At 40.6% G+C, this 12,755-nt stretch overlaps 1 protein-coding gene across 4 annotated transcripts in view; it reads right to left on the bottom strand.

Annotated features, from left to right (window-relative positions):
- The window catches only part of apaf1 (apoptotic peptidase activating factor 1), a 200,877-nt gene that overhangs the window by 176,385 nt on the left and 11,737 nt on the right, over positions 1-12,755 (bottom strand). For all 4 annotated transcript variants that reach the window (XR_013888964.1, XM_080207306.1, XM_080207307.1 and 1 more), the window contains exon 4: positions 4,696-4,893. Coding sequence is in view for 3 of the 4 variants with exons in the window: in XM_080207306.1 (XP_080063432.1) it covers positions 4,696-4,893 (198 nt within the window). In the remaining variant the exon portion in view is untranslated. The remainder of the gene's footprint in view (positions 1-4,695; positions 4,894-12,755) is intronic.

Below are 12,755 nucleotides of genomic sequence, written 5' to 3'. Positions count from 1 at the left end.
TTGAACTTGCGGCCCTTATGATTGTCATTTCTGCCTTTAGAAAAAGCTTCCAACTGTTCACATTTTGTATGCCCCTCACAATTTTATAAATGTCTATCAGGTCCCCCTCATCTTCCGTCTTCCCAGGGAGAATAATCCCAGTCTGTTCAATCTCTCCTCATAGCTAATACCAAACAACATCCTGGTAAACCTTTTCTGTGCTCCCTCCAAAGCCATCATGTCCTTCTGGTGGTGTGGTGACCAGAATTGGACACAGTATTCCAAATGTGGCCTAACCAACATTTTATACCAGGAGCAGATGGTACTTCTCTCAAAGGGTCGTGAATCTGAGGAATTCACTACCCCAGAGTGCAATAGATGCCAGGACATTGAGCAAATTTAAGAAAGAGATGACAGATTTTTAATTAGTAATGGGTTGAAGGGTTATGGACAGTGGGCAGAAAAGTAGCGTTGAGGTCTAATGAAATCAGTCTTGATTATACTGAATGGCAGGGCAGGTTCAAGGGGCTGAACTACCTACTCCTAATTCTTATTTTCTCAACTACCCATATCGCAGATTTGGGTTTAGTAACACTAAAATGAGGTGTGATAATAGGCCAAGAAGAAGAAACTACACCTGGGATTAGGCACAGCAATGAGCTATATAGTATATTTTTAGATGATGTACTAGAGCTTTATATGAATTGGTTACTGTTAGTCTGTAATTTTTGCGCCAATAAGAACTGTGATTGTGATCGTAGCTTTATTTCTTTTGGTAACTGATATTTGTAAATGTGAGGTGCAATTTGAGAAGATAACCAAAGATTATAGAATGGACACGGCAGCAAATGTTAGGTGGAATGTAAACACTCGACTGAAGGTGCTGTAAGTTTCCCTCCCACCCCCTCCACAATTCTCAAACTGCTGCCTGTGGTGCTGCTACATGTTTATTCATGTCTCTGATCTTCTGCTTCAAAGATTTCACCTTTCTTCCTACACCTTCCATGTCAGGGCTGTCAAGGCACAGGTGTCTTTGCAAAGAAAAAAAGTGGAAGGCAGTGCGTAGACCATAATGCACCAACCCACCTGAACTGTTCAAGACCCCTGAATCCTCCTATCTATTCCTTGTTAAATCCTGTTACATGTGTGAACATAAGATACCCTGTAAAGCTCCTCTGCTGCGCAGGTGTCAGAGAAGACAAGGAGTACGGGTTAACATTTGTCACCAAATAGAGATCCTAGGATCTGCCTTTGATTTTGAAAGGTACCGTGAACACTAGACTGGTGCAACATGAATGAGTCATGTCTGCTCCCTGAATACTTGGCATGAATGAGAACAAAATTACGATTGTAGCTGTAAATCAGTTGAATATTTAATAAGTAAAGTCCCTTTTGGTTAATTAAATGATGAGAGTTCACATTCGGGGCTTCAAATCACCACATCCACGCAATGAAGTACTCTTGAAAAAAACTTCAATGCTGTAAAATGATTTCAGCAGCCGCCTGGCACAACGATCAAAGAAGATGAACTGAGGTACCATGACACAGAAAGCATTAGTCACTTGTCTTATGCAGCAATGCAGTTCTAATTAAACTGTCCTACAGGGAATGTTTGACTGTTTTCTAACTGCTGTCCAAAATTGGGCTGTCAAAGATTTTCAGCATCAAAATAGAGAGCACATTTTAATTTGGGATGTTGCAATGTTGACACAAGACTGTCAAGGCACAGGTTTCTGTGTATGTTTTTTTTTGCATGGCCAATAAGTGTTTTTACGATAGGATTTCAATGAAGTGTAATAGTGGGTGTGTGAAATTTTTAACATCAATGTAGGATCCATTCTTCCAGAAAGTAGTTGAAACCCAGCCCATTTTGAGTCAAACAAGACAAGAGTTACATGTTAGCACTAAAATAAGCAAAACACTGCAGATGCTGGGATCTGAAAGAAGAAGAGATTGCTGAAAAAACTCAGCAGGTCTGACAGCATCTATAGGGAGAGAAAACAGTGTTAACGTTTTGAGTCCATTTAGCACTTCATCAGAACTAAAGGGAGGGAGAAATGTGTTAGATATTAAACTATGATATGGAGATGCCGGCGTTGGACTGGGGTGGGCACAGTAAGAACTCTCACAACACCAGGTTAAAATCCAACAGGTTTATTTGGAATTGCGAGCTTTCAGAACACTGCTCCTTCTTCAGGTGAGTGGAGAGTTGTGTTCACAAACAGGGCATATAAAGACACAGACTCAATTGCAAGAAAATGGTTGGAATGCAAGTCTTAACAGGTAATGATTAGCTGTAAGAGGCTGCAACAAGGGCAAAAACCTGGTGTGGGAGCGTGCAGGGGAAAGGGAGGATTATTGCATTAAGATAACAAATTTATGGGATTTTTTAAAAAAGTTCAAAATGGAGAAGAAAGGTCTGAATCTGTTGAATTCAATATTGAGTCCTGAGGGCTTGTCACATGCCTAGTCGGAAGATGAGATGATGCTCCCCAAGTTTCTGTTGGGCTTCACCTGAAGGATTGCCCAGAAGTCCAAGGACGGACATACGGGCACGGCAGCAAGGTGCTGAGTTGAAATTGTAAGCAACAGGAAGGTGGGAGCCTTGCTTGCAAACTGAGTGAAGGTGTTGCACTCAAAGAGCCACTCAGTTAGTCTTCCCAATGTAGAGGAGACCGTGTTGGAAGCAGTTAATACAAAAGACCAAACTGAAGGAAGAGAAAAGTTACTTAACTAAAGATGTGCAGGTTAGATGGATTGGCCATGCTAAAATGCCCCTTAGTATCCAAAGGTGTGTAGGGTTGGTACATTAGCCATGGTAAATACGCTGGGCTTTAGGGACAGCACACGGAGCTGGGTCTGGGTAAGATGGTCTTTCAGACAGCTCAATGGGCCAAACGGCCTCCTTCTGCACTGAAGGGATTTCATGGTTAACCTAAATGAGTATTTTGGGATTCGAACACAGAGGAGGAAGGAAGTAAATGTACAGGTGTTGCATGTTCTATGATTACAAGGGAAGGTGCTGTGGGAAAGGGATGGGGAGTTGAGCACGATGGAGAAGGAGCAGACCAGCGTGTCATGGAAGGAGCGGTGCCTATGGGGTGATGAGAGGATGATGTGTTTCGTACTGGCATCAAGTAAAATACAAGTAAATTGCTATTGTGGTAATCGTGGAAGCAATTTAAAGCCATCATACATCAAAGTGCATCGGCCAATGTGAAATAAATGTGTGTATTGCTGCCAATATACTAAAAATCAGTCTAGTGACACCAGTTCATTCATCACAACTATTAACAAAGAGTTGCAATGCAAGTACCACACTGTTAAAACTTGCACCTGTTCCAAGAACTGTGTTTTACCATTTAATAACACTGAGCCAGGGGGCTCAGTGTCAATGATCGTACATTCCAGGGCAAAAACTGGGAAAGGGCCAGAGGTACACTGAAACTCAGTGTACACAACTTTAGGAGAGAAGATGTCTAAAGTCAGATGTCAAAAGTCAGATGTCAACTACAGCTCAGGAGGAGGAGGTAGTATTCCTGCCTCACAGTCAAATGTTCTAAAGCTGACACTCCATTGCAACAGAGAGGAAATCTTGCAGTATTGGAGGCACCGTCTTTCAGATGAGATGTTAAACCAAGGTGGATGGCAAAAATGCTATCGTACTATTAGAAGAGGAGCAGGGGAGTTAGCCCAACGTCCTAGTCAATTTTTATTCCTCAATCAACATCAACAGGTTATCGGGCTATTATCACATTTCTGTTTGCAGAAACATACTGAAGAAAACCGGCTGCTCGATTTTTAACACTGCAACAGTACGTCACAAAACAGTTTTCCCTCATTTAGCACTCCTAACATGCTCTAATAAAATGGTGGGAGAGGAAAATGGGCAAAATTGAACTCACTTTCCCATAAGAAAGTAACAAAGATGGGTTGCGTTCCAGTTCTGTAACTTATAAATTAAAAACCTATTGGCTGTCATGAATCTAACTGGCCCAAAGATCATTTTTCTACTTTCTACACACCATCCCCTCATCCCTTCTTGTCTCCCCCTCACCCTTTCCTGTCTCCCTCTCACCTCTTCCTGCTCATCATTTCCTGCATCACATGCATTACTTGCTCTCTTCCACCTGGGGGGAGGAGCAGTGAGGTGGTTGGGAGAGGAAAGACAAACTTGAAATTGCAATGGAGTTAGGAGAGACAGTGAGCAGGAAGAAGCAAGGGTGCCCAGAGAGAGAGGCGGAGAATGAGATGCTGCGAGGAAGTAGCAAATGAGACAGAGAGGGATGGTGAGTGGGAATGAGCCAGGGTGAGGGGTTAGGAGAGGAAAGCATCAAGTGGATATCAAGAATGGCAAATAGGAGGCAGCAAGTGGGGTCAAGGGAGGGAAGCAGCTAATGAAAGGCAGCAAGTGAAATCAGGAAGTGCTTCAGAAAGAAAACAGACCAAGCACGGACAGTTGTAATGCAGTTCATGGCGCATGTACAGTAACCATGCTAAAAAATTGAGGTCAACGACGCCACTATTCAGGTAAATTCCCTAATTCACAAACTGTGCTAAAACATGTTTGCAGAACACGCTTTAAGTTGGGGGAGGAAGTACATCATCAATTATCAAGCGTTTGTAATGTCCTGCAATCATGAAAACTATTATATATACACAGTTTTTCTTTAAAAAGAGGTAGTAAAGTTAAAAAGTGTCATTAACTACACTTACCGGTTATAACTCTGTGATTCCTTAGGGCTTCGGCTGCTAATACTGACTTCCCGCAACCTGCCATCCCATATATTGTGATCCAGCCGGGATCTTTTTCCAGTTTATAGAGTACGTTTCGGATGGATTGCACAATCTCAGGACGATCAACAAACACAACAGGGCGTTGTGGCACACCACCTTCACAAAGTATAGTTTGAACTGGGGGGTGGGGGAGGGGGAAAAGAATCACAGGACAATTGATATTCTCACTATACAGTTGACTGATTTAGCAAAATTAAGTAGCAGTCAATTGCTGGGACACCGAAAGCATTTATTAGTTTTTACTTCTGCTGTTTCTTCCATCTTTAACACCTACATGTCTGAAGTTATTGGCATAGTTATATGGCTGCTTAGTGTTATGAACAAAAATTGGTTAATCACTAAAGTGTCTGAATGATGGGAGAAATGTGCTTCATCCAAGGAACTGAAGAGAAGTTCAGCAATATAAATAGAAAATGATGGAAATACTCAGCAGGTCTGGCAGCATCTAGAGAAGAGAACCAGGGTTAATGTCAACAACCTTTCATCAGGAAGTCTGGTAAATTTTCTGCAAAATTGCATACCAATCCACTGAGTTGAAAGATGTACAGCCTTCTTCCTGAAGACACTTTTTTTACTCATGGCTAACTGGTAGTCGGAGGGACATGGCGAATGAAAAATGAACAGTTAGGAATTACCAGCTGAATTTGAGCAAAGAAAATGGACAAATGGTGCAACCACTGGGTTGACACCTATATCATGAAAGATGTGATGAGTAATCCAACTGTAAACCCTCCAAGATTGCACCTCCTTCAAAAACCTCCTTCTCTATGCAATGACATCACAACACTTCCACAAATGAAATTTCAAGGACGGCTCAGCATGCCACTTATCATACGGATAGGACTGTTCACACATTATGAATGAACGTGGCTTAAAAAACTGCAGTAGCGTTCATGGCAATCCACCTAATGACAGTGCCGTGACTTGAGCTTCCAACTTGTAAAGCTGCTAGATGTCATAAAGAGATGACTACATTTCTTTGCTGATGCACTTGGCCAAAGAGTTGAAATATTTGTCTTCAATACTGTGACAATTCTCTCTTTCATTTACACTCATTTTCCTCCGACTGTTCTGTTTTTCTCTCACTGCTTATCCCTCTTCTCAAACCCATTTTCTTCGACTCATTTTTCATCCAGTAAATTTCATAACCTCTCTCCCTCTGCCGGTACCTAGTAGATACAGTATTACATTGACAATTTGTTCAAAAAAAAAAGTATTAGCCATGTATTTGGATTACATGAACCCTATCAAACCCACCACTATTATCACAGATCACTGCCTTGGTTTCCTGTTAAGTAGATAGTCTAGTTCAGGGAACTCCAGACAAAGATTGATCTAAACTTAACAGGTTCTATTTTATGGAGTTTTCTCCATGGTGCAACCTGTCTACTAGAAAATTGCTTCAAATTCTTAAGCGCACTGGAAGGGATGGAGTTTGTACAGCTGGAGGAGATTAAAGTGATCACGTTACTTTTGAAAATTGGTCAGGAGCCAGGAGAAATTGCAAATACAGACTCAGCTTGCATGAAGATGATAGGGAAGAAGTGAAGCTATGAAATAGTAGGATAAGACTGGGTCAGCGAGGGTATAGATTGGCAATGCCTGCCACATGTAACAAGTTCTGATAAGCTGAAGTTCCAGAAGATGAAGGATAAAGACAGACCAGGAGAGTATTGGAATATTCAAGTCTGTTTCAGTTGAAGCAAGGCTGAAGGAGAGGTGCACAATGGTCACAACAGAAATAGACATCTTTGTATGGAATGGTTGTGAGGCTAGAAACTCAGCTAAAAGTTGTAGGATGGTGAGGAGCTTTTTAAAACTCCAGCAATGCAGCATCAGATGTTGTCCTTATGATTGGTATTACGGTGCACTTTTGGGGAAGCAGGCTTAAAGCTTTAACCTGTACCTTGCTGCATTGGATGTTCACAAAGGCTGTCAAAAGAGGCAACAGTTGACATTGTTCATAAAGGCAAATCACCAAAAATATAAACAGAAGGGAGAGTAGCATAGATAACCAGATTCAAACAGCAGCAAAGGAAAAGGCAAATTTAAAACAATACCTCACAGCAACCATTTTTAATTCGGTTTAATTTTCCATCTAAAGAATCCTAGGCTTTAAATGACTCAATGAATTTTTGATTCTGAAGCATACAGAACTGCAAAGTCCCCAGGCTGAACTTTGAATTCTATTAAGAAATTAACTAATTTCAGCCAGGACAGCAGTGGAAGCAAATATCTTCAAACTTCCTGGGCTGGGAACAGGGGAAAAAAAAAGCAACAGTTAGTTCATGTTCCTGCTTCTGATTTGATGACTGTACAAATTTCACTGGAGGACAGGGTCAAACTCATTCTAATGTCAGCTCTTTTCTCTCCTTATAGATGCTGCCAGGCCTGCTGAGATCTTCCAGCGTTATCTCTTTTGGTTTCAGATTCCAGTACTGCAGTAATTTGCTTTTATCACTCCCATCCTTAGTTGCTGATATTCATTTGTGCTATATGAAAAACTAGTATATGGAACAAGGTATAGAACCAGATCATTTTAAACTTACACAAGAACATAACAATCTCAATATGATGTTACATCTGTTTTCTGATAAATATACCCAGCATTAGCTTGAAAGTTAAAGGCACAACTGGAGAAAAGATCTAGTTTACATCCCACTGGAAAAGACATGGAGGCTGTTAAAGACTTTTAAAAGGCCTTGACGCAATACGCTTGCAGGCACACACAAGCATTTGAAGATACACTCAGAATGCTGCTCGTCATTTGCCTTGCTGATGACTGCCCACAGACTTTTCGTGGACTTGTTAGCTGAAATTTCCTGTCATCTGGTGCTCATTGCAATGGAGATCTGTAGCTTCTATGAACCAATGAAGAAAGTGAGACTCTTCAACCTGATTGAAGAATTCTCATCGAGACATGTTGGGTCTAAATCCGGACAGGTAAAGCAGGAAATATGAAATTTAAATGAAATATAGAAAGTGAAATTTAAAAAAAGGAGAGAGTGGAGAGATACAAAAATATTGACAAAATTTTGATTTTTATTTTTGCCACATTAATTTTCTACGAAGTAATGAGACTCCATGCTTGTACAATTCATTTTTCAGTGCCGAGTAAATTGTTCATTAATAATTAGTATTGATTACACCATTAAAAACTCACATCAGTTATTATTATTTATTATACCATTAAAAGTTTACTCTTGAATGTACCAGCCTGTACTTTTTCAGTCCAGAACTGGAGTGCAAGTACAGCAAGTTCATGGCTTTGCAATCATTTCAACGTCGAGGCCATCCTCAGGAGGACTGCAACAATGCACCCTGTGGAGTGGCAGAATATTTGTGACACCAACCTCCAGATTTCTGCATTTGATCGTGCACTTGTACACTCTTTAAATTACTGTCAATTTCCTTCACTATAACAGTCAGCATTTTTAGTTGCACCATTATTCTCATCCCAAATTCCAGGCTGACAAGAGAAGCTGCTGCAAATAGTGCAAATTAAATGAAAAATCTGATAGGGATATAAGATTGCTGTGTGATGTCCTGTGCTACTGGATAGAAGGCCTCTTAATTGGCTAGCTAAATTCTGGTGGGCTTCATGGACGCAAATCAATAAATGCAACCAACTCAGAGCCCTGCATCAGATGGAGGCAGTGCAACTGGTTCAGGATTGTGTATATTAGTGGATAAAGCTGAACAGCCTTTTTGGAAAGGAACAATACCCATTTGTATTAGGCCAGTTCAGGCATTCCCCATTCAGGTCACCTTCTTGGAGTGATGCAAACCAACCACGTACTACTTATACAATGGTGGTGATGAATCTTGACAACTTTACAATTTTCGCAGTATCATTTCAGACCCTGCTACATAGCCTCTATCCTACATACTGAGATTCCCAATGTACTCAATTGTCCAATTGCTGAGCTTTACAATGATAAAATAATATCACCCAAATCTACAGCCTCAGGCTGGCACTTCAATTTAAAAAGATGACTCATTTCCTTTTCTTAGATTTCAGTCACAATGCACCTGGAACTCCAACAATGCTGATCTGTAATCAGCTATGTGGCGATGTACAAAGAAGTTTCTCTCTCCATCCCCCCCTCAATGGACAATTGCCTGTGCTCTCCATAGCAACAAGGACATAATTCAGGCAAGGAAGCAAGAAGCCTCCATCAAAGAATGGCAAAAGCACCCCAGGCTAGATAAACAACCAAAGGACAGAAAGAAAATAAAGCCTTAACATTCAATAGCACCAGTTAGATTATCTACCATCGATGGTCTGACATTTTTAGTCATTTATTCAATCCATGTAATAAGTCAGTTATACCTAAGTGGTGCCAAAAATAGAATTGAAATAGAACTGAAATTTTTAAGGCATCTATGGAGCACCAAGGTCTTGAAACATTTGCCACCCAGAACTGCTTGAACAAAGCAATGATGACTTGCAAAAGGATACATATTAATCAATTCCGCTGCTTGTAAATGAGAGAAAAAAAAACACCTGTATATCAGCTGAAAGTTTATAATGGGATTATTTTAAAGCCTTTTTCTTCTCCTGAACAATTCCAGATCTTGAAGGATAGATTATATCCCCAACCACCCAGAAATTTTACTTTTTTTTTACACAAGTTTCGTAACAATTTGCATTTTAAGCCATGTACATAGGCATTAGGACAAGTAAATAAAATCTTAGTTATGGATTTGGATATTGAGAAGCATCTTAAAAAAAAGAGGTTGTTTGACAGGGGTAAATTCCAGAGCTTGCAAGCAAAACAGCTGAGGCAGAGCCACCAAAGATAAAGCAATGAAAGTCAGGAACGTGCAACAGGCCAGAACCGGAGGAATGCAGGGATCGCAAAGGGTTGTAGGGCTAATGAAGGTCACAGAAATCAGGATTTGAAAACAAGGATGAGATTTTTTTTTAAAATGAGGTATTACCAGGAACACCAGGTCTAAGAACAAAGGAGACTAAATACAGGGGTGAATGGGACTGGAAGCGAGATATTTTTGGATGAGCTCAAGTTTACAGAGAATGCAAGATGGAAAGTTTGCTAAGAGACAGTACAATAGTCTAGTGCAGAAGCAATAAAGGCATGGGTAAGGGTTTCAGCAACACATAGCGGACGTAAGGGGCGACATTATGATGTTATGGAGATGGAAGCAGGTGGTCCTGGTGAGTGAGTGGATATGAGTCAGAAGTTCAGCTCAGGGTCAAAAAGGGATAAAAAGTTTACTAAAATTCAGAGTCCCAAAATGCTTCACAGAGGCGTTATAAAGCAAAATTTGACACCAAATCTGATAAGATGACATTCAGGTCAAAATGAGCAACAATCACGATAAAAGAGTTTGTAGGTTTTAAGAAACAACTCAAGGGATGAGAGGGAGAGAGGTTTTGGGAAGGGTTTTCAGAGCCTCAGCAACTGAAGGGATGGACCCCTGATGATGGACCAATTAAAATTGGAGATGTTCCATAACGCTAGGTTTAGGGGAGCACAGATTTCTCAGATGGTTATGGAATTGGAGGGGTTTACAGAGGGGTGAAGCAATAGAGGGATTTGAATGCAAGGATCAAAATTTTAAAATCAATGCATTGCTCAAGTGGGAATCCAGATAGGACAGAAAACACAGGGGTGACTGATGCAACTGGACTTGGTGCGAGGAAGCACAAAGGCAGCAGAGTTTTGGATGACCTCAAGTGTAAGGAATGCCAGGACTGCATTAACACAGTCAAGTTTATCAGTAACAAAGGCAAGGATGAGCATTTGAACAGCAGTGACAGTGTGTCAGTGCGAATAAATGTCAGTGCTATATGACAAGTGCAAACATCAAGTTCTTTAATCAAGTATTAAACCAGATTTGAGATGATCACCAAAAGAATCAAAGGCAACATGAGAAAACATTTATTTTTTATACAGCGAGTGGTTGGGATCTGGAGTACGCTGCCTGAGAGGATGGTGCAGGCAGATTCAATTGTGGCTTTTTAAAGGAAATTAAATAATCATCAAAAGAAAGCATGTACAGGCTTACTGTGAAAGACAGGAGGTTGGGGGGGGGGGGGGGGGCGCACGGGAACTAGCTGAATTAGTCTAGCAGAGTGCCAACGTGCATTCAGTATAGTGGCCATTCTACAATTCTAGAAGTGTGCAGCCACACAAGGTTATCAGCTAGAATGCATATTGTGTCTAAAAATGTTCAAGAACCATTTCCAGTCAGCGCCTGTTAGTTCAGGTTTTAGATAGTGATAACAGGTATCCAGCTATTACATATTATTGAGTGTATCCAAGTTAATCAATGAAGCCACCGGCAGCAGATATCATTGAACCAATCTGTTTCTTGAGGTACTTTCCACGGCTTGACTTTTTCCTTTCTCTCTAACCTCCTCCAGCCCTCCGAGATATCCATTCCTCTGATTCTGGCCTCTTCAGAGTCCTAGATTTTAATTGCTGTAATGTTGGTGGCTATGTCTTCAATGTTTTTTTATCACTAAACTCTGCAACTCCCTCCATTAACCACTCAGATCTCCACCTTGCTTTCCTCCTTTACGAGGATCCTTAACACCTACTTCTTTGATGTAATTTTTAGTCATCTGCCCTTGTATCTCCTTATGTGGTCTGGTGTCATATGTTGTTTTATAATTCTCCTGTGAAACACAGAAGATGCTAAATGCAAATAATGAAACACAGTTTGTGACTGCAGTGGAATTCACCATTGCCTTTCCTAGTCACTCAGAACCAAAATGGCAAACAACAGCACAGCAGATACCTTGAACATGTATTGGCTTAAAATTTTAAGCAGCTGACAATAGATATTTGTCTTTGCGAAATGGCTCAAGCAATTCTTCGTGCAATTCAGTAATTAGTCAAACAAACTATAACAGCATTTGTGATTTAAATAAGCGAGACAATGGAGATGGGGAGAGAAATAAAGAGAGAGAGTGATGAGGATGGTCCAGTAATTATAAATTAACTGCTGGATTGCCCTTTACTCCACAAGGAAGGGGAGTAAAGGTAGAGATTTCAGATATATATACTGCTCACAATTTTCCAATCCTCTTTAGACACGGTTGATACCAGAGAACTGGAGGAATGCAATTTTACGCAACCTTGTTCAAGAAAAGGAGAAGACTTAACCTGGCAACTATAAGTCAGTCAGTTTAATGTCAGTAGTCGGAAACATTTTAGAAGCAATACAATTACAATTACAGATGAATGAAGAAAATCCAACATGAATTTGAAGGCAAATTACACAGGATTAACCTGATGAAGTGTTTGATAAGATAATAGAGAGAGGGATGAGGATAGTACAGTTGATGCTGTAGATGGGGCATTTCGAGGTGTTTGATAAAGTACCATATATTCATCTTGTTTGCAAAATCCCATGAGATAAAAGTGGAAGTAACAGCACAGATACAAAACTGGCTAAGGAAGTTGTAGTGATTGGTTATTTTTCAGACTGAAAGGAGGCATACACTGGTGTTCTCAAGGTTTAGTACTAGTGTATTGGTGTTTTATTTAATTATACTTCCCTTCCAGGGATGTCCACCTTGAAGAAGCTCTGCTCCATTCCGACTGGATTTACATTTGTCTCTTCTACCTTGTTCGCCTTCATTTCTTTCCAATCCCTTTTCGATTTTAGTCAGGTAACTATCAAACTCATTTCCATGCCACCTCTCCCTCCTCAGTAACTGTGTCCGGCCCCTATTTATTCCACAGGGATTCCAACTGAAATTTCACTCTGTGTGTATTGGATCCATCCATCCGAGACAATGGAAACAGTTTCCATTGGAGTTTTCAAAAAAGAGTGAGATAAGTACTTGAAGGAGAAATAAAAACAGGGAGATGGGGATAGGGCAAGAGAGTGGAAGCGGCATTGCTCTTTGAAATTGCCAGCACAAACCTTTGGGCCAAATAGCCTTCTTTGTCCTTGATTCTCAGTGCTAAGAGGAGAGAGATACTTCTGCATAATATCCCAGA

The sequence above is a fragment of the Carcharhinus amblyrhynchos genome, chromosome 19 (assembly GCF_965287045.1).
Source record: "Carcharhinus amblyrhynchos chromosome 19, sCarAmb.v2.hapA, whole genome shotgun sequence".
Classification (NCBI taxonomy): Eukaryota; Metazoa; Chordata; class Chondrichthyes; order Carcharhiniformes; family Carcharhinidae; genus Carcharhinus; species Carcharhinus amblyrhynchos.
The sequence above is the reverse complement of the archived record's forward strand: the minus strand, read 5'-3'. Positions and strand labels throughout refer to the sequence as shown.